The sequence below is a fragment of the Culex quinquefasciatus genome, chromosome 1 (genome assembly GCF_015732765.1).
Source record: "Culex quinquefasciatus strain JHB chromosome 1, VPISU_Cqui_1.0_pri_paternal, whole genome shotgun sequence".
In the NCBI taxonomy this organism is placed as follows: Eukaryota; Metazoa; Arthropoda; class Insecta; order Diptera; family Culicidae; genus Culex; species Culex quinquefasciatus.
In genome coordinates this window covers 39,471,956-39,493,992 of record NC_051861.1, presented here as the reverse complement: position 1 = coordinate 39,493,992, position 22,037 = coordinate 39,471,956, and the positions used below count along the sequence as shown (strand labels likewise).

At 42.6% G+C, this 22,037-nt stretch overlaps 2 protein-coding genes across 2 annotated transcripts; both read right to left on the bottom strand.

The window, feature by feature from the left end:
- Positions 1-77: 77 nt before the first annotated feature.
- LOC6037336 (probable ATP-dependent RNA helicase DDX43) lies at positions 78-10,766 on the bottom strand. The gene is made up of 3 exons (XM_001847208.2): positions 10,553-10,766; positions 10,112-10,501; positions 78-2,226 (listed from the first exon to the last, which is right to left on the bottom strand). The coding sequence occupies exons 2-3, from the start codon at positions 10,482-10,484 to the stop codon at positions 479-481; spliced, it is 2,121 nt and encodes a 706-aa protein (XP_001847260.2). The 5' UTR covers positions 10,485-10,501; positions 10,553-10,766; the 3' UTR covers positions 78-478.
- Positions 10,767-13,833: 3,067 nt separating this feature from the next.
- LOC6037337 (synaptic vesicle glycoprotein 2B) lies at positions 13,834-16,420 on the bottom strand. The gene is made up of 6 exons (XM_001847209.2): positions 16,097-16,420; positions 15,778-15,837; positions 15,552-15,713; positions 15,253-15,415; positions 14,211-15,188; positions 13,834-14,145 (listed from the first exon to the last, which is right to left on the bottom strand). Exons 1-6 carry the CDS (start codon positions 16,134-16,136, stop codon positions 13,935-13,937), a joined length of 1,614 nt encoding a protein of 537 aa, XP_001847261.1. The 5' UTR covers positions 16,137-16,420; the 3' UTR covers positions 13,834-13,934.
- Between the last annotated feature and the right edge of the window lie 5,617 nt (positions 16,421-22,037).

The window sequence follows — 22,037 nt, the reverse complement described above, 5'->3', positions numbered from 1 at the left end:
ATGGGAGATGACTGCGTAAAAAGTTGTTTCAGTGTATGTACTTGTATGTCATCGCTCACCTGAAGAAAACACCCTCGTTTGTAACATACGATAAATCGCGCCGTTTTATTCAATAATTAAATCATACAAAGTTTCAAAGTCTTTGCCTAAATTAAATTCACTCATCATTTCGAACGAAATGATACTTTTCTTTTCTTCACTACAAAAAAAGCATTGTTGTGGAATTTCCTAAAACTACAATGATTTAATCCGAAAGCCGGACTTGTCTTGTTCAGAATAGTTCCTTCTTTTTTTTAGTATGTATCTAGCAATTGCGAACCCGAAATCAAGATCAACTTGTCGTGTGAGGCTGGAAAAATTGTTCCGATCGGTAGGAATACCGGAGGTATGATTAAAAAAAAGGTTCTTTGGAGCGCAAATGAATGAAAGCGACAGGCGCTCACGTAAAATTAAGTTTAACGATCAAAAAGTGTAAAATCTACCATCTGTCCCGACGGCCACCGCCGCCGCCACGACCACCTCCCCTTCCACCGCCCCTTCCGCCAAAGTCGGACCGTTCACGATTGTCCCGTTCCTTCTTGGCCGCGAACCGTTCCGCCATTGCGCGGATCTCGTCCGGCACGTCCTGCTCGGCCTCCTCCAAGATCTTGATCAGTTCGGCCGCAATGGCCCAATCACTTCTGGTGAAGAAGCTCAGCGAAATGCCGGTCCGTCCGGCACGGCCCGTTCGTCCCACCCGGTGCACGTACTCCTCGATGTTGCGCGGAAAGTCGTAGTTCACGACGTGGGTAATGTCTTCGATGTCGAGGCCACGCGACGCCACGTCCGTTGCGATAAGCACCCGCACGTCGCCGGATTTGATGTCCTCGAGGGCCTGCTCGCGATCCGCTTGGTCCCGGTCGCCGTGAATACTTTGGCAGTTGATGCCGGACAGGACAAACTCGGAGGAAAGATCGTCGGCGCGCGTCTTTCGGCCGCAAAAGATGATCGCCTTATCGTTTTTGCCCATATTCTTCACGAAGCCCATAACTCGAACGTACTTGTCCTCCTCGTCGATGACTTCGATCTGCTGGGTGACGGTGTGAGTGGCCGCCAGGTCCAACGTTCCGACGTACACCTGCACCGGGTTCTTCATGTAGGACTGCGCCAGGCGACGCACGCCGGGCGGCCAAGTCGCACTTGTCATGATCGTTTGCCGATCAGGCCGGATATCGAGCAGCAGTTTCCGGATTTGTGGTTCGAAGCCCATGTCCAACATCCGGTCAGCTTCATCCAGCACAAGGTAGGTAATGGACGTGATGTCAATCACATTGGCACTTACCAGATCGTTGAGCCGACCCGGCGTGCAAATAATTATCTCCACGCCCTCACCAACCTTCTTGATCTGCTGCCGACGGTCACCGCCGCCGTACAGGCAGATTGCCTTAATGCCCTTGAACTGGTACTTCTGGACCTCCTTTTCGATCTGCAGCGCCAGTTCACGGGTCGGCGCCATCACCAGCACATTCGGCCCACCACGCTGTCCGCGAGGAACCGGCTGACCGTCGATGTGGATAAACGCCGGCAGCAAAAAGGCCAACGTTTTGCCCGTTCCGGTTTGAGCGATTCCGATCATGTCCTCGCCCTTCAGCAGCACAGGCCACGCCTGGGCCTGAATCGGGGAAGGCTTCACGAAGCCGGCCTTTCGAATTTCCTCCAGCAGTTCCGGCCACACGTGGAACGCCTGCTCGAACGTCTGGCACGGGTTCGGAATCGGTTCCGACGGTTTGCCTTCGTCCTTGAACGTCCGGTCCACAACAATGTTGTTGTTGGCCAATCGGAACGCGGCCACCTCGTCCGGGCTCATGTTGGCCACCTCCGGCTGCTCCTGGTAAAAGTGTTTCACCAGCTGGGGACACTTGCCCCACTGTTCCTGGCGGGCCGCGTCGCACTGCTTATTGAGCGCGTCCCAGTCGATGATCTCCGGACTCTTTTCGCGGACCACCGGCTGCTGCTGCTGCTGCTGTTGGTACGTTTCCGCGTGCCTAGGCCGGGGGGAATCAAAGGAAAAATCACGCTGGCGATTATCCCCGCGGAATCCGCCGCCACCTCCGCCTCCTGGCCCTCCACCGGAACGGCTCCCGTCACTGTTGATTATCTCCAAAATCGCGTCCTCTGCCTTCTGGACGTTTTCGGGTTCGCCAGCTAGCGTGATCGTGGACTGGCCATTTCCGGGGTTGTTGTCATCTGAAGAGAAAGAGGAATTTTATTTCAAAAGTTCATCATGAAACTATTTCAAACAATTTTTAATCCACGGTCAATGTAGTTTGAAGCTGTTTATGAACTCCGATGCACTCTAGAAATTCACTCGATTACTCAAACTAGGATCTTTTGTGGAATTCAGTGTTCAAAAACATTCTCGATTTTTGGAAATTATTGAATCCACCAAAAGTCCTCGCACAAATCCTCGATTCTGCGTTTGCTGTTTGTGTCGTTGAAACGTGGCTCGAAGGGGACTGCAAGAGAGACGCTCTTTCAGACACTAAACGGTTTAACGATACTGTGATTACAGTCCAGACTCGACTCGACCTCGGAAAATTACACTTCGGATAATCGAACCGAATCGTTGTCTTGTTTTTGTTTGATCAACTTGAGTATGACCTCTGAATTACTACAAAGAGCAATTCCAGCTCAAAAATCAGGAATTTTTCTGATACTTTTGTACCCGACCCTCTCCGATTTCAATGAAACTTTGTAGACATGTTATCCTAGGCCTATAAAAGCCATTTTTGTGTATATGGAGCCAACTGTACTCGAAAACAACATTTGAGAAGGGCGTAAGGCATTTAAATATTTTTGTATTTTGTAATTTAAAAATTACTGTATATCGAAGCCTTGTAGGAAATTGGACGGGCTTTCTGAAAAAATACACTGAAACAAAAATACACGCCACATCTATGAGATTTTAGGATTTTTAAGTCTAAAACTTAAATTTAAAGGTGATGTCACGATTTTTTTTCGTTCAAAATTTTTGAGGAAATAGCCTAAAATGTTACCAAAAGACTGACAAAAAATGCAGGATGGTATGTCTCTCCTAAAAAAATCATCTACTAAAGCTGTTTTTTTGAAAAGTGGTCTAAACGTCAATTTTTTTGAAAACCGGTGGTGGGAATCGAAATTGGACGAGCTTTCCGGTAAAAATATTTACGAGACTGAAAAACCAAGTCTGTCATATAGAAATTGCCAAAACCCACAAAAAAAAACGTTTTTTCATCATTTTCATTTTTAAATTTGGACATAGGACAATGGTCAATATGGAGACTTTTATGTAAAATTGTCTGGAGAATCGATTCCCACCACCGGTTTTCAAAAAAATTGACGTTTAGACCACTTTTCAAAAAAACAGTTTTAGTAAATGATCTTTGTATTTTTTTAGGAGAGACATACCATTTTTTGTCAGTCTTTTGGTAACATTTTAGGCTATTTCCTCAAAAATTTTGAACGAAAAAAAAATCGTGACATCACCTTTAAATTTAAGTTTTAGACTTAAAAATCCAAAAATCTTATAGATGTGGCGTGTATTTTTGTTTCAGTGTATTTTTTTTCAGAGAGCCCGTCCAATTTCTTACAAGTTTGTCTTTGACCACTTTTTGATACGACGCAACGGCTTCGAGATACAGTAATTTTTAAATTACAAAATTCGCAATTCGCAATTTTCAGTGTAAGAACGGGCCTTGACCGATCTTATGCACTAGGTTCCCGACGAACACGCACTGCCCTTATACCTACATCTCACCCTTGCTCTGAGTCAGTACGAGCAGCACGCTAGAACACGCTTTGAGTGTTCGTGCCAGGCATGCACACCTTCTTTTCCGGTTACGCATTTTAACTCGGCCGGGGGTGGTACATTACGTAGGGTTTGATGTAAGTATAAGCGCCTAACCATTTATAGTGTGCCTGTCAATTTTCATTAAAGCAAAAAACTGTTTTATTTTTAGTTTGAATTCAAAAACTAATTGTTATTTACTGTGTATTGTTTTCTCCTGAAATCTTTCCTAGTGTTGAGTCGTGTTTATTTGTTGCTATTTCTTTTGTCGCGGTGATTTGTTACAATTTTTGGTCCTAAGCATTTTATAAAAGTTTACCAAAAGTACAATGGTAATATTTGTGTTAATCCTTTAACCATTCCATAAATTGAGTAAGGGCTCAAACCTCACTAGTTTGAAAAAAGGGTGAAGATTGAAAACAATAGACAGTAAAAGAGAATTTATTTTATAAAAATCAAGAATCAATAGTAAGAGAATGATGAGCGAATTTTAAAGAATAAAAATGAGAAGCTAGATGTATTAGATGTAAAATTAGACATTAGTTAATAAATAGAGATACAAAACAAGCTTAGATTAAAGTAATGATAATTTATATGACCGATAAAGAATTATTCAAATAAATAAATTCGCAATAAAATCAAAAAAGATTAGGCAAATGATAAATAGACTTGATATTACTAGTACATTAAGGAAAAGTATATGTTTAAGAAAAAAAACAAAGTTTGTTACAGCAGTCTCAATTAGTAAAAAAGAGTGGAAATGCTTTGAGAGATAAGAGAATCAAAAGTTAGTAAAATCAAAATCAAATGATATTAAATAGAAGAATCAGTGAAAAAGTGGGAATCAATAGAGCAAAAATAAAAATAGGAGATAGGTGGTAGCTGAGAATGAAGAGAAGAGAAACCCCGGTATGCGATGTTCCTGGTACATCCACAGCAGTTGACTCAACATACTGCGAATCAAAACAATACCGTCTACAATCACAAATTACTTCCCTTTCCCACATTGTCGCGCCCCTTTCTTTTAGCCGTCTCGACTTTGACCCGCGGTGGTCAAAGGTTTACGATCCGTTTCCACAGGCCACCAGCTAGGTCATCATGAAAACCAAGCCAACGTGGAGGTAAGAAAATAGGACACTCGCAAGGAACCAGAGCTATACTGTTCTGATCAAGATAATTCGGATGATCTAACAGAACTACGGATGTAGTTAGTTGCGCTCCTTCCAGGATGTTCCTTACGTGGACGTCAACCGAAGAGCACGCAACAAGGTCAGTGCCATTGCATGCTCTTAGGTATCAATCCTTGGCCTGCACAAACCTTCGGATATTCGAGTCATATCTCATATTAACATTAATTAAGGGGTTACATACATGTAAATCGACATCTCAACTCTGCTTTGGCCAAATCGGCTCAATCGTCCCGTGTGCATGACAAAGCCTGATGTTCAAAAAGGTTATTTTAATTTTTTTTATTTTTCAAAATCGTCAGTTTTTGATTTCTGTATTTTTTTAAATACAAAATTTCAAAATCGGGCTCCGTCATGCACACGGAATATATCTTGCGAGTCTTCACCCTAAATTTCAGCCAATTTGGTCCATCCCATCTCGAAATATCGTCGCACCCGTAAATCAACTCGGCGTTAAGAGAAAAACGCTCGCAAAGTTTGACAGTTCGCTTTGTGCATGGCAAAATTTTCAGCTTAAATCGTCTCTCAGGGGAAATATGCCCATTTTAAGCCGGTCGTGTTTGAATGATGCTGGATAATCTGGATTGTTCCTTGAAATTCACTAAAACCAAGTACTCCAACGAGTAGAGCAACTTTTTGTGAACATTTCTGTTTATTTTCAGTTGTGAGCAATTCTCTACGAAATCGGTCTTTTTTCTTCAATTTTAATTTTTGTATTTTTTAATCCGGCTGAAACTTTTTTGGTGCCTTCGGTATGCCCAAAGAAGCCATTTTGCATCATTAGTTTGTCCATATAATTTTCCATACAAATTCGGCAGCTGTCCATACAAAAATGATGTATGAAAATTCAAAAATCTGTATCTTTTGAAGGAATTTTTTGATCGATTTGGTGTCTTCGGCAAAGTTGTAGGTATGGATACGGACTACACTGGAAAAAAATAATACACGGTAAAAAAAATTTGGTGATTTTTTTATTTAACTTTTTATCACTAAAACTTGATTTACAAAAAACACTATTTTTAATTTTTTTTCATTTTTTGATATGTTTTAGAGGACATAAAATGCCAACTTTTCAGAAATTTCCAGGTTGTGCAAAAATCACTGACCGAGTTATGAATTTTTAATCAATACTGATTTTTCAAAAATCGAAATTTTGGTCGTAAAATTTTTCAACTTCATTTTTCGATGTAAAATCAAATTTGCAATCAAAAAGTACTTTACTAAAATTTTGATAAAGTGCACCGTTTTCAAGTTATAGCCATATTTAAGTGACTTTTTTGAAAATAGTCGCAGTTTTTCATTTTTTTAAATTAGTGCACATGTTTGCCCAGTTTTGAAAAAAATATTTTTGAAAAGCTGAGAAAATTCTCTATATTTTGCTTATTCGGACTATGTTGATACGACCTTTAGTTGCTGAGATATTGCAATGCAAAGGTTTAAAAACAGGAAAATTGATGTTTTCTAAGTTTCACCCAAACAACCCACCATTTTCTATCGTCAATATCTCAGCAACTAATGGTCCGATTTTCAATGTTAATATATGAAACAATTGTGAAATTTTCCGATCTTTTCGAAAAAATATTTTGGAATTTTCAAATCAAGACAAACATTTTAAAAGGGCGTAATATTGAATGTTTGGCCTTTGTGAAATGTTAGTCTTGATTTGAAAATTCCAAAATATTTTTTCGAAGAGATCGGAAAATTTCACAAATGTTTCATATATTAACATTGAAAATCGGACCATTAGTTGCTGAGATATTGACGATAGAAAATGGTGGGTTGTTTGGGTGAAACTTAGAAAACATCAATTTTCCTGTTTTTAAACCTTTGCATTGCAATATCTCAGCAACTAAACTACCGTTCTACGCATAATTGTCCCATGTCAGTTTTGGATGATTTTGACTTTATGACATTTTTGAGTTTAGTTTGATGTGTACTTTAAGAAAAACACATAAAATCTGGTACTTTGTTCGCAAACTCATTAAAAACAACACCAAGTCTGTTTGTCCCATCGTTAAAGTTCTACGCATAATTGTCCCACCAAGTATTTTCTTACACGGAATCATAAGTTTTACTAATTATTATGTCTTGTTTACCTGGTGTATAGCAAAAGAATCACAAATAAGGATGATAAACTGCTAACTGGGGTGATTAGGGACACATAGGGCGAATAGGAAACCACGGGACAATTATGCGTAGAAACACAGAAATCGGTCGAAAAATTTCAATCGCGTTTTTCTCAGTTGCACTTTTTTGAACATGGGACAATTATGCGTAGAACGGCAGTAAAGGTCGTATCAACAAAGTCCAAATAAGCAAAATATAGAGAATTTTCTCAGCTTTTCAAAAATATTTTTTTCAAAACTGGGCAAACATGTGCACTAATTTAAAAAAATGAAAAACTGCGACTATTTTCAAAAAAGTCACTTAAATATGGCTATAACTTGAAAACGGTGCACTTTATCAAAATTTCAGTAAAGTACTTTTGATTGTAAATTTGATTTTACATCGAAAAATGAAGTTGAAAAATTTTACGACCAAAATTTCGATTTTTGAAAAATCAGTATTGATTAAAAATTCATAACTCGGTCAGTGATTTTTGCACAACCTGAAATTTCTGAAAAGTTGGCATTTTATGCCTTCTAAAACATATCAAAAAATAAAAAAAATTAAAAATAGTGTTTTTTTGTAAATCAAGTTTTAGTGATAAAAAGTTAAATAAAAAAATCACCAAATTTTTTTTACCGTGTATTATTTTTTTCCAGTGTAGTCCGTATCCATACCTACAACTTTGCCGAAGACACCAAATCGATCAAAAAATTCCTTCAAAAGATACAGATTTTTGAATTTTCATACATCATTTTTGTATGGACAGCTGCCGAATTTGTATGGAAAATTATATGGACAAACTAATGATGCAAAATGGCTTCTTTGGGCATACCGAAGGCACCAAAAAAGTTTCAGTCGGATTAAAAAATACAAAAAAAAATCGAATGACCGAAATCCTAGAGAACTGCTCTTGTATTAAAAGTTATGCTATTACTTTTACAAGCATTAAAAAAATATATATTTCAAAAATACATTCTAATCAGTCGAGTGCATTGGGCCATTTTCCTATTTTTAGCTTAGTTCCTTTTTTTTTCTTCCAGCGCTCTTTTGGGTCTGCTTAGTGCTGCCAACATTGATGAAATTTTAAGCGAACACTCACGAAAAGTAGCATTTATAGCGAAAGTTTTCTGGCAGCACTTGCTCACTCCAAAAGGCGCAGCATGTTGGTGGTGTTGGTGGCCAACCTTTGTTCTTGATTTGCCTTCGCTCCTCGCTCGGTTTTCTTCAGCCTTCGACTGGAATGGGTATTCAAAATTCAAACGTCAGAAGACTTATAGCGCGTTTGTTTTTTTTTTTTTGATGGTGATTGCTAATTATTTACATTTTTCGGGATTATTTTTCAAGTGAGTGACTAACTAATGGGCAAAAGAACATGTTGCCGGTAGTTGGAAGCAATTTTATATCTTAAGCGCTTTGAAATCGTTAGCGCAAGTGAAAAGATATTGATGGCGACTTTCGTTAAGCAGTTAACCTCTGATCTTGCGTGTGGATGTGTGTGCCACCAAAATGATGAGAAATGGTCTCGCAAAATAGAAAGTATGATCAAAAGTGCATTAAATTTGATCTTTTTGGCCAGTAAGTGGCATAAATTTGCGTGCTTACTTGAGGCGGTGCTGTTGCTGGTAAGTTTATAGCCTAAATAGTATTTTTGGAGCTTTAAGGGGTTACATACATGTAAGTCGGCAAAAACGTCAGAGGTTGGTTTGAGCACACACTGAAACTTTTTTCAAAATCTGTTTTAAGGGCATTAAAATAAACATTTTCATCTATTAACAACACAAATTTGAAGACATTTGGTTGTGTCATTGCCGAGATATAGCTATTTGAAGTTAGCAGTATCAAAAAACGGGTGCCACTATATCTCAACATTGCTTCGACCAAATCGGCTCAAAATTTTGGTGAAGACTCGTTAAACCGGTCCCGTGTGCATGACGAAGGCCGATATTCAAAAAGTTTATTTTAAAAAAAGATAAAAATATTTTTCTGTTTTTCATATAAAAATTGCTAATTTTTGATTTTTGTATTTTTTGAAAATTCAAAATTTCAAAATCGGGTTTCGTCACGCACACAGGACATGTCTTGGGAGTCTTCACCCAAAATTTCAGTCAATTTGGTCCGCCTCATCTCGAGATATCGTGGCACCCGTAAATCAACTTGGTGTTCAGAGAAAAACGCTCAGAAAGTTAGACAGTTGGCTTTGCGCATGGCAAAATTATGAACTTAAATCGTCTCTAACTCAGTTAAATCATGGAATAACTTCATGAAACTTTCAGGAGTGATTGAAAATCATCTTTTAAGTGGATTCAATAAATTTTCTATAATATGAAATTTTGTGATTTTCTACATGTATGTAACCCCTTAATCGAGCATCAAACTCTCCATATGACGAAGATAGGTGTTTGATTAGAAAGGTATATTTCCCCTACTCAGTTTAATCATGAAATATCTTCATGAAACTTTCAGGAGTGATTGAAAATCATCGTTTAAGTTGATTTAATAAATTTTTCGTAACATGAAATTTTGTGATTTTCTACATGTATGTAACCCCTTAGAGACCCTTCGTGAAGGAGACAATTTTACATATAAGTCTCCATATTGACCATTGTGAAGATACAACGGTTTTAATAATTAATTTGGCAATTTCTATATATGACAGACTTGATTTTTCAGTCTCGTAAGCATTTATAACGGAAAGCTCGTCCAATTTCCCATAAGTTTGTCTTTGACAGCTTTTTTAATTTGATCTGAAACCCGGTCGAGCACTTGCGAGGCGGCCGCGTTACCACTAGGCTACGTCAATAATATTTTCATAATAATTTAATTATTTTAGAGTTTTATAATACTCCTCCTTGACTAAATAATAAACAAATTCCAGACTTTCCCCCGAATATTTTTCGGGATTTGGCGAATTCCCGACCTGAGTGGCCACCCTGCCTAACAGAGAGATTCGAACCAAATAATGTATACTTTCAAGGTTATGATCAAAACCCTTCTTCCACCCCAATCTTACCTATGTCCACATCCGCTCGCGATTCGTACCGAATGCGCTTTATGTTACACCCCTGCCGGCCAATGATCCTCGGAATGTTACGGGACTGAACCTGGAAGCTTTTACGGGTGCTTTTCCCGTAGCAGCTTTCCGGTCCACCGCTACCTCCTCCACCTCCGAATCGGCCACCAGGCCCTCGTCGGTTTGGACCACCCCTATCGCCCCGATTAAAGTCACGGTCCCGGTTATTGTAACCACCACCACCGCCGCCGCCACCTCCGTAGCCTCCGCCTCCACCGCCGTGACCACCGTTGTGGAAGTAGCTTCCGCTGTCGTAGCTGTTGGAAACAGCTGGGGCACCTAGCGAGGGATCATCATCCCAGCACTCGTCCATCTTTCGGGTCGGAAGATCTGGAACGAACGGAGCGTCACAATCGGCAAGTCTTTAAAGTGTTCACCTACCTCAGCTAATTTCAACAATTCTGCACGAAACACGTCAAATATTTGGAATCAAGCCGCCTGCAAACGCGACGCGGGAAGGACACAATCCGGATTTAAAGTCGATTCAGCGAAAAAACAAAAGAATTTCGATTTTGCTGGAAAGCCGCGACGACGACGGGAAAAGTGTTTCTCTTGAAGAGAAAGGAACAGAACTTTGAAATGCATTCGTGTGTACACAAGCGAGAACGAGAAGGAAGTTTGGCATTTTAACGGAGAGGAGTGCGTTCGCGAATGACAGGAGCTGAGTATATACCAGAACGGGCTCCGCTGAGTCAAGGTGGACAAGGGTGTGTCCAGAAAAAGGTCCGACTCGAACTTCATCAGTGGAAAAGTGACGTTTCGTTTGAAAAATTGAGCGCCACGCCGCCACGACCAAAGCGTTGAGTCGAAAGTGGTTGCGCGTGTTTTCGAGTTTCGTAATGTCGGGGTTTTTGTTGACGGTTTGGTGCGTTTTTTCGCGTATCGGAAGTTTCGTCGGAGTGCTTGCCAGGGATGCCCGGTACACAGATTTGACTTTTGAAGTTGTGTCCAGACATTTTGTGATGTTCAGACAAACACAGACTTTTTAAATCTGACACGGATATCCAGGTTTTTAAGTGAAGATGGCGTTCGAATGGTGAACGCCCGAAATGTCAAAATCGCGCAGTAGCACCAACATTAGAAAAAAAGTATGGCTGCATGCCGTGTCACACTTGTTTCGTAATGTTGGTACCACTTCGTGATTTTGACATTTCGGGCGTTCACCATTCGAACGCCATCTTCGCTTAAAAATCTGGATACACATCGGATCCGCACACCTGAAGATTCGGTGACCGCGATGGGCTCGCAATGGAGCACCGGATTCGAGTAGTATAAATGGAAGTTCTCACATAAAGAATACATTGTAGAAAAAAGCAAAAACTGCTTGAACGGAAGTGCTCCATTCGAAGAAAACACCTACAGGGCAAAGGATTTCGAGGCGTCCATGGCTCAAAATTTCCTCTTCCGAAAACAGTTGCAAAGACTGACGGACGGACGTCTAAACAAGCCAAATTTTGATTGTAGTTTGAACATCAAAGAATTAGCCGAAAAAGGATACGCCCCAGCAGAGTAATCCCTGGCAGCCAATTAAAACCCTATGAGAATGCTCCAGAACAACATACAGAGCATTAGGCCAATCGACACGAGTCAATCTCTGTTCACTAGTTTAAGCGGTATACGCATTTCGGGAGGAACCGGTCAAGAAAATTTTCTAACGGGCAGCAGCGACAGCGAAAGCAAGTGAGAGAAGGTGAAGAAAAGCCCCAAGAAATCGTTCCCTCTCCTTTGTTCTGCTGTTTTTTGACCCCTCTTCTTGGGAGGTGCGTATTGGCCCTTAACGAGGAATTTCACCAGTGCCACAATTCTATAAGTGATTTGGTTGAAGGAAGGAGTAAGTTTTTGTGTTAAAAGCTTTAAATGAATCTCAAAAAGAAGTAAAGAAAGGTGGAGCTGTGTAGGAGTGGACGCGGGGATACTGTTAAGCTGGTTTCCATCTACATCCCTCCAGAAAGGCTTAATATCCGCTCACGGACCTCTTCGGAGAACCAACCCAGCCCACAGGAAGGATTGTAATCGGCGGAGATTTCAACGCACAATATCCTGAATGGGGTCCGGTTTCCAGAGGTACCCTGTTGAGTAAGTTGATCGCGGACCACAAATTATCTCTACCGAACGAACGAGTCTCTGCGCATCTAGCTCCGAAGGTCAGCTGGAGAGTGCAGGACGATGTATTTAGAAGCAAACATCTGGCGATATGGATCAAATCAGAGATATCAGTAGCGGAAATCACAACAAAAGGTTTTTGGACTCCATTATAGGAATCACACCGCTGTGCCGACGACGCTGTACCATCAAGAGATGCAGGATGTTCTGGAACAAGCATCATTTTCCGTGAGGAACAAGAAGGCAAATTTCTTTAAGCCGTGATGATTTGAAGAAATTTACCAGTTGTACGTAAGGAAGAGGGCTGCGCTAAAACAGTACTTCAAGGTCAAGTCTAGGTCGACTCCTCTAAAAGAAACGAGTCATGAAACACGCCAGACAAGCGAAGAGGGAGTACAAACTGATGCAGAAGCTTCCACCAGGAAATCAGTGCTGTTGACGCGTCAAACTGAAGGCTCAAGCATAGAATCGTCAACTATGGAAATCCTTCAATGCGGCCATGTGCTCCAGTGGGGACTAGGAAGTCAGAGTAAGTAAGTAACATTGGTCCTGGTGATCGAACGGTTCAAAAAGAAGGTGGACGAATATTTCGTTAACACCTCGAATCTCTTAAGAGGCAGTATTTGTAAATATTGCTCGGTTTGTTCTAGAGGTCGTATCGAGGTGCTCCGATTTGGATGAAACTTTCAGCGTTTGTTTGTCTATACATGAGATGAACTCATGCCAAATATGAGCACTCTACGACAAAGGGAAGTGGGGTAAAACGGGCTTTGAAGTTTGAGGTCCAAAAAACCTAAAAAATATTAAAATTGCTCGCATTTCCGTAAAACTTCATCAATTCCAACTCTCTTAGATGCATTCGAAAGGTCTTTTGAAGCACTTCAAAATGTGCCATAGACATCCAGGATTGGTTCGACTTTTTCTCTTAGCTTTTGCAAATTACTGTCAAAAATTGATTTTTTTTAAAACCTTAATATCTTTTCGCAACAGCCTCCAACACCCATACTCCTATAGGTCAAAAGATAGGTAATTACATGGACTATAAGCCTACGGTGTTAACTTTTTGGCCAATCGCAGTTTTTCTCATAGTTTTTCGATTTTTCTATAACAAACATTTTACAACGTTAGTTTTTGCCCTGTAGGCCGCCATAGCGGCACTTTTTGGTCTCAGTTTTGTCATATTCGGAATCCTCGGACAATTTCACGTAAGTTAGAAGTATTGGAGTTGTAAATTTGATTGGAAAAATTGGCATTCAGAATGAATTAAAAAAAATTTAAGATTTTTTAGGTTTTTTGGACCTCAAACTTCAAAGCCCGTTTTACCCCACTTCCCTTTGTCGTAGAGGGCTCATAATTGGCATGAGTTCATCTCATGTATAGACAAACAAACGCTGAAAGTTTCATCCAAATCGGAGCACCTCGATACGACCTGTTACACATTGGTGAAAAACTCGCTCTTAATTACAGTAGCTGGAAAAAGTTTCCCCGACTCGTGTCATTCTAAATGCGCTGATTTCTCACTATTGGAATGTTTAAAAATTAATACTCGAGTATTCTAGACATATTATTTTAAACGTTTTTATTGCAACATAGTTAAACGTAAAGCTATATTTCAAATCAGACTTTTGGTAAAATTATTAAGCAGAAAAACTCTCAAAATTCATCGCGACGACACGCTAACCCTCGGCTCGGTAATGGTCCGCTTGTAAATGTTCGGAATGAAGAAGGACAGCACGCCACATCCGATCAGCGATGCTCCCGAGATCCAGAACGTGAGCTCACAGTTCGAGTCCAGCAGCAGGCCGACCATATTTGCGCCAACGACGCTGCCAGCACGCCCACACATCAAGGAAATACAAACAGCCATGGCTCTGAAGTTGAAAGGAGAAAACGTTGTTAGCAAATGTTGTGATTCAAAATGAATGCTGATGGTCACCTGAGGTTCGTTGGGAACAGATCTATGGTGGCAGCGTTAACCACGCTGATGCAGAAACCACATGTCAGTAGAATCAGGTACAGCCAAATCACCAGCGCCGGGACGTCGATGTATACCATCAGGATTCCCGACACGCCACAGCTGACAAAGACAAATACGAGAATGGGTAGCTTTCCGACGGCGTTGATCACTAAACCAATAACGGCAAAGCCCAGCGCGTACATAAGTTCCAGAATGAACGAGTGCTCGTAGGTGGAAATATCTAGCTTTTGGCTTTGAGAGTCACATTCTAGAACCTCGGTAACGTTGACCGCTGCGAGCTCTTCTGGAATGAATCTGACTGCATTACATGCGGTGATGCGATCCATTTTGATTTCAGCGATTCGGTTGACAATGTAAGGGAAGAACATGTACATGCCGTTTGAGGTCAGGTATATTCCAAACTGGAGCACACAAACAATGGCCGTTTTGTTCAAATATGGCGTCATGAACAACGGAGCAGTTTGATTCCACATCAGTTTCATGAGTGCAACAAACCCTTTGGTCGCACCAGCTTCCTTGCGGCGAGCCTTAGTCTGTTGAGCTTCGGTTTCGTCGATGATCGAGACTATTTGTAGCTTGGCTTCCTTCCCGCTGGTATTCAGCTTGTGCATCCATTGAATCGTCTCGATTGCCTCGTCTTTTTTCCCCTGCATAAATACAAACTTGGGACTTTCGGGAAATCTGCATAACGCTAGACCGCAAACTAAGCTTGGCATTCCACAAACAACCAAAAAGAGTCGCCACGGGCGGTAAACCATGCCCACAAGAGGAATCGTGAACTCCCATTCCTGATTTATGACGAAATATGCGATCGCTGGAAGCATCAGACAGCCGATGCCAAACACAAAAGAAGCACCCATAATGGCGCGTGATCCATTTCGACGGTTATGAAACTCCCCAACGTAGGCGTAGATTGTGGCCGATGAACCGGAAATGCTGAAAACGATTGAAATATATTCTTAAATAGCTCTCCATGTGGTGTGTTTAAGCAAAAACTAACAAAAACCCAGCGAAAAATCGCAGCACGGTGATGAGCCAAAAGTTTGTGGAAAAGCTCGAAATAAACGAGCAGAAAAACGTTAGAAACAGCGTCGGCACGATAACTTTCTTTCTCCCCCGTGTATCCGCCAGAAATCCCCACAAATGCGAGCTTACGATGATTCCTGCGGGATAGATACGAAAGATACGCATTGTAAATCAGGACAAAGTAGCACGACACAGCCCCAGACGTGTTTACTGTTCAAATCCTGGTTCAAACAACGAAATTAAACCATCCCGCCAAGATGGCCGCCCACTTACCTGCGAAAGATACTGCGCTCAAAACACCTTTCTCTTGGGTGGTCATTTCCAAATCACACCGTGCAACAGGTATCACGTAACTTATGCCAAGGGTTTCCAGCAGAACCGCCGCGAGAATGGTTCCGGCCACGATTATGAGGAAATAGTTGACTTTTCCAAATTCTGAAAATATCAAAATGTTCATCTGTCAAAAAATACAAGTTGAAGGTATATTTTTAATACTAACTTGTCAACGAGAGAGCATCGTCTAGTGTTATACTGCGTTGGTAGTTTACATGTTTCGGTTCTGTTAAAAGTAATTAAAAAGTTATTATTTTATCTTAAGGTTTGCACGGTATTCTTGGCCCCATTCTCTAGAAAATTTAGACAAGGAAAGAGGCTAGAAAAGATTCAAGGCTTTCTTGAGCCCTTTTCTTATCATCTGCATAGTCAGCTTAACGCCTAAACTCCAAAGCTTGTAAAAAAGATGAAAATTTGTATGGGATATCTAATTTTTGGAAATAAAATTCTCTTCAAACGTGTAGACGTTTTCTAGACATACTAACCAGGAATTACTTCTATGGCGTTTTCCATTGCACTGCTCATGATGACTGTTTTGAAAGCACTTTTTGCTAAGAGATTCACAATTACTTAAAAATAGATTTATAATTTGCACTTTTCCTCATTGGTTCACTTCCCTTTGCTCTATCCAGTCCAGATCTGAGCTGTCCGTGCACCTGTTGGACGGTTTTTATCATTTCGAGAAACTCTCCGAGCGCTCGGGATCGTACCATAAATTATTAACGCCCGGCGTTAAGTTCGCTGGGAAACACATTTAAAGACCGGCGGCGCTTTTGGCTTATCAACAGGCCTCCCTCTGTGGACATCAGGAGTACAATGAGGTGGGAGAAAGCAACAGATCTCACCTTATCAACAACGCCGATGATGCAGAAAACGCCGGACGGCCTGAGGGGTTGGGTACGGAAAATCTGCGTACATGTTTATCACCATCTCGGGACAAATTTAATCTACCCCACGCGTTGTAGTCGTCGTCGGCATTGTTGTGAGATGACACACCTCAAATTGCTCTCTCGGAAGTATTTCTGGACCGTCGGGTCAGTCTGTTAGTGGGATCAATTTGTGTTAGTATGTATGGCTGTGCTTTTTTTGGGGAACGGCGAAAACAACAACTTTAAAAGACAAATATTTTGCTATAAGAATGTGTACACAAGAGATTGCCTACACCAGGTAGCGTTTGTGCTCCATTTATGCAAAGTGGATCGTTACAGTGAAGCTACGGCAAGATGTTGCATTCGATCACTTAACAATCAAACTTTCATAAAATTGTACAGGAATGTCTGTTGTTGAACAAGAGGATCATAGCCAATAACTGAAACAAATATGGAATTGAATCACTTTTATTTACTTGAACTAAAATAGTCAACAGTGATTCAATTAAGGATTCACTTTCGATGAAGTCTAGCACATCTTGCACAAAAAAAGTCAGAATAAAACCTAAAAAAAAAATTGAAAATAAACTAAGACATAAATGATAAAAGAATTTGTTTAACAAAAGTGGTTAATATAGCGCGTAATATAAGAGAAAATATCATATGCTTAGCAGGTTAATGATTCGATTCTCAAATCAAAATCAAATTGTTCGCTCTAAAGTATTGCCTTGGCGTTTTCTAATGCGAGATTCATACTCGAAACTAGGAGTCCAAAGGCTTGAACGGTGAGACAATCCAAACCTATTTTTACACCTAAGCTCCCATCCGCCTCGGGATTCGAACTGATGACCTTTGGATTGCGAGTCCAATTGCCCACCAGTGACTCTACTTAGACAATGTTCCTCAAGGCCGGGGCCATCTTCTAGCAAAACATTCGAAACCAAACCTTTGTAAAAATGTCCACCCTTCGGATACAAAAGTAAATAAATTTCTTTGAAGAAACAAAACTCAATCGAATTTATGCTCAAAACGATTTTTTATTGATAATATTCAAACGTTGCACCTGGCATTGCACTGTAAAATTATCACAAACTTTAATGTAAGATATGCACTTCGGTAGAAACCGGTCAAGAAAAATTTCAAATGGGAAGCAGCGGCAGCGCAAGCAAGTCAGAGAGGGTGAAGAAAAGCCCTAAGAAAACGTTCCCTCTCCTTTGTTCTGCTGTTCGTAAAGCTGTTTCTTGACCCCTTTCCTTCCGATCTGCAGACTAGCCTTAAACACGGAACTCGCTTTCGTACCTGCATCTGGGGCTCCACGAACTGTCCTCCAAATCCGAACTATGTCAGCGTAGAATTCTTGGATCGTCGTACCTGCCAATGCCAGATTCTGATTTCAACGGGCGGTGTTTCCTCACCGTCGTTGGAATGTTGGAATTCCATTATACAACTGTTGATTCCTGAAAAATATGTGTTTATTTATCAATGGTGCAAAACTAATTATCTTGTGTAGTACTTACTAGAATAGTAAAAGAAGGCATCCAGATTTTCCCAGTTGTGATATTTCCATATTGATTTCACTATGAGTGAGCGAGAGCTTTGTATTGTTTTGTTTTCCTTCCCGCTCACTCTCTCTCACTCTCACTCAAAATGGCAGACGTGATGCCAGATTTTTAGAAAAAATAATAACAGTGTTGCTAGTGACCACTGTAAATCAGCTCTATTCCAGCTGTTCTCAGAGCAGTTGTTTTAGAGCTGATTTGCAGAAACCTTAGCTGTTTTATGACTGACGAGCGGGCGAATGCTGTTTACCAACCAATTTAAGATTTATTTTAGTGCTGGATGGTTACTTGGGCATAACAAATCATTGTTTGCCGCAATTCAAACGATAAATATCTGAAAAAAACACGTGAATTGTGTTGCTGATGGCAAATTCTATCATATCCTTGGAGATTTCATCCCAATATTGGCTGCAAATTCATATCGAAAAAGTGATTTTTCTGTTAAGCTAAGAACAAGATTGTCCGTTCGACGCAGTGGTGGACGCAGAACGCTGTGCCAGTTCGATTTTTCCAACAACTGTCAGTCGAACAATCTACAGGGGTTGCTTTGTTCAGTGGTCGATAACTGGCAGGCTATGATGACAGGCGCAAACTCGGGCGCAAAATTTTGCGTTTGCGTCCAGGTCTGACGTACAATCTTGTTCTTACCATTAACCTTTTTTTTGCTTTTTTCTTTTGGTCAATCAAACAGTGCGCCCGTACACTGAGAATCGGCATTAAACATTTTTCAGTTTGGTTTTACACATTTGCATGGGACTATGGAGTTTAAGGCTAGTATGCAGATCGGAAGGGAAGGGGTCAAGAAACAGCTTTATGAACAGCAGAACAAAGGAGAGGGAGCGATTTCTTGGGGCTTTTCTTCACCCTCTCTGACTTGCTTGCGCTGCCGCTGCTGCCCATTTGATTTTTTTCTTGACCGGTTCCTTCCGAAGTGCGTACCTTACATTAACCAGGATAACACACTTCGTGTTACCAAAGTAATATGTATAATACTGATTCTCAGTGTTTGTTATCTGAACTTCCAAGATGGCGGTTTCTTCGCTACCCCTTGGTTTTGACAAAAACGAACGTCGTTCGCAGCTTTCATGGGGCACGCTCACAAGGTTCATCGACCTGACCAGTCTAGCGAACGCACTCCTTTTCGGAATTCGCCGCCACGGTGATTGAAAATTTAATCATTTTTTTAAATTATTATTTTTTATTTGCCAAATGGAAAATTATTTTCAATTCAATTCAATTGGTGTTTATTAGAATTTAACAGTTCTGCTCCAGGATGTTACATTTGCAATTCAGAGATTTGGAGAACCTTTCAACTGAGATCAATTCATAAGCCTTTACAGGGAGGGTACATGTTTCTATGTTTAGATGTTGCTAGCTGCGTGCTCTTTTAGGGAAAATAAATTTTGAGAAAAAACCCTAGATCTATGTTTGGCTTAAGACTAATATCACAGTTGTTGACGGAGGAGTGCTTCGATGAGCGGATTCGTTGACATCCCACAAGAAGTCCTGAAGGTTCTCGTTGCCTTTTCGATGCTTGCGTCGATGGTGTCGACGCCGGCCAGCTCGTGTAGATCGTCGGTCGGGTACCACGGGTCCAAGTTGTGCACCATCTTGAGCAGCTTGTTCTGCTTCACCTGGAGTCGCTTACGGTGCGATTTGGCGCAGTTGCCCCAGACCGCAGCAGCGTAGGTCAGCATTGGACGGATGATGCACTTGACCACGAGCGACTTGTTCTTAATACTCAGCTTCGACCGCCGATTAAGCAGGGAGTAGAGCGCCTTGGTGGAACGATCCACCTTCTCGATGATGTTGTTCACGTGCTTGTCGTACTTCAGCTTCTTGTCATGCACCACACCCAGGTACCTGACCTCGTCGTCCCACGATGCAGGCTGGCCGTTGACGCTGATCGATCTGTGGGGAAGGTGCCGAGCAGCACGCCTCCTGGTGAAGAAGATGGACTGGGTTTTCCCAGCGTTCAGCTTGATGCGCCACTTCCGCTGAAACTCCTCGAGGTTGTTCTGTGCCGCTTGTAGGTGGGTGACTACGATCTTCGGGTCCTTGTCCGATGCCAAGTATGCAGTGTCATCCGCAAAAAATGCGTACGACACTCCATCGATCATTGGCACGTCGGAGGTGAGGATGTTGTAGAGAGTCGGGCTCAGCACTGATCCTTGGGGCACGCCGAAGGGGATGTTGTGGACGGAAGAACGCTCGCCATTCACCGTCACCGTAAACGACCGATTCGTCAGGAACGACTCGACGATCTTGACCAGGAACAGCTGGAGGTTTGAGCGGAAGAGCTTGTAGACCACGGCGTCCTGCCACACGGAGTCGTAGGCCTTTTCGACGTCGAGAAGGATCATGCCGGTCGATTTCCCCGCCAGGAAGCCGCGCTTCACCATCTCCGAGATACGGGCGAGTTGGTGCACCGTTGAGTGCCCCGGCTTGAAGCCGAACTGCTCGTGTGGGATGAGTTGCTCCGTCTCCAGGTGACGGTTTATCCGGGCGAGGATCACCCGTTCCAGGAGTTTGCTCAGGCTGCTCAAAAGGCTGATCGGGCGGTAGTTACCTGGATTGGTTATGTCCTTGTTCGCCTTTGGGATGGCGATCACGTTTGCGTGCTTCCAACGAGCCGGAAAGTAGCCCAAGGCCAGGCAAGCGTTAAAGATTTTGGTCAGGACGACCAACCCTTTTCTTGGCAGCTGCTTGAGGCACGTATTCCGGATTCCGTCTTGCCCTGGAGACTTCCGGTTTTTGAGCGTGCGGATGATCGCCTTGACCTCTTTCGGCTTAACAAGGGCAGCCGGAGGCACGGGAGGCGTTGTCGCTCGGATGTGGCCAAGCGCGTGCTCCACAGCGGCCGATGTTTCGGGATCACCTGGTTGCTCGTTGTTGTGTGCAGCGGCGAACGCACTCGCGAGCGCTTCGGCTTTCGCTGAAGGGCTCACTACGAGGTCTCCGTTGACGTTCAGCGGGGGGCTGTGCTTGACCGTGTTCCGGAGGTTGCGGGTAAGCTTCCAGAACTTGTTGCTGCCGTTGTCCAGCGTCCTTAGCAAGGAGCCGAAATTTTTGTAGCGGTGTTCGGCGCTTTTGGTGCTGATGACGTTGTTCAGGTGGGTCACCACCGCACCGATGATCGGGTCCCGTCTTCGGATGAACTGTCTACGCCGCACGTTCCTCAGCCGGATTAGCAGCTTCAGCTCGTCGGGAATGTCCTTCTTCTGAGGTAGGATCCTACGCGAAGGGACAGCGGCTTCCTCAGCAGCTTTGAGGATGGCGGTGAACTTGTCGATGGCGTCGTCGATTTTCTCCGAGCGATCTAGAGTGTTGATCCAGCTAGCGTTAAGGTCGACCTCCCGCTCGATCGAGCGAGCAAAAGTGCTCCAGTTCGCTCTGTCGAAGCATCGCACGAGTCTTCCAGCCGGGGCGACTGGAACATCAACGTCAATCGTAAAGGTGACCGGCAGATGGTCCGACGACAGTTCAACGTGCGTTATCGGCTTCGACATCTGCACCTGGTTGTTTGAGATGACCAGGTCCAACGTGGAAGGCCTCCCTCGTCCAGCGGGGCAGCGGGTGGGAGTATCCGGAGCGTGTATGTAGATGTCCTTGGACTCGTACTCTTGGTGCAGGATTTGCCCTGCTTTGTTGGCCCTGGCACAGTTCCACATCCTATGTCGCGCGTTCAGGTCACCCACCAGGAAGAATGGCCCATCGATACTGCTGAGCTGGCGGATATCGCGTCGAAGCTGGCTGAGCGCTGCCCTGCGAGGAGAACCGGGGTAGTAGACGGCAAAGATGTTAACTGGTGCCGGGTCCGTCTTGACTGTGATCCCAACAGACTCGATTGCACGGGTCGAGGTTTCCAGCTTGGAGAAGTCGATGCCGTTTCGCACCAGAAGTGCCACTCCTCCCCCCCGGGTGGCCTCCGTCGATTCGCGATCCGCACGCACAATAGTGTAGTGCTCATGATACATTGAGTTTTTGAGCTGCAGCCA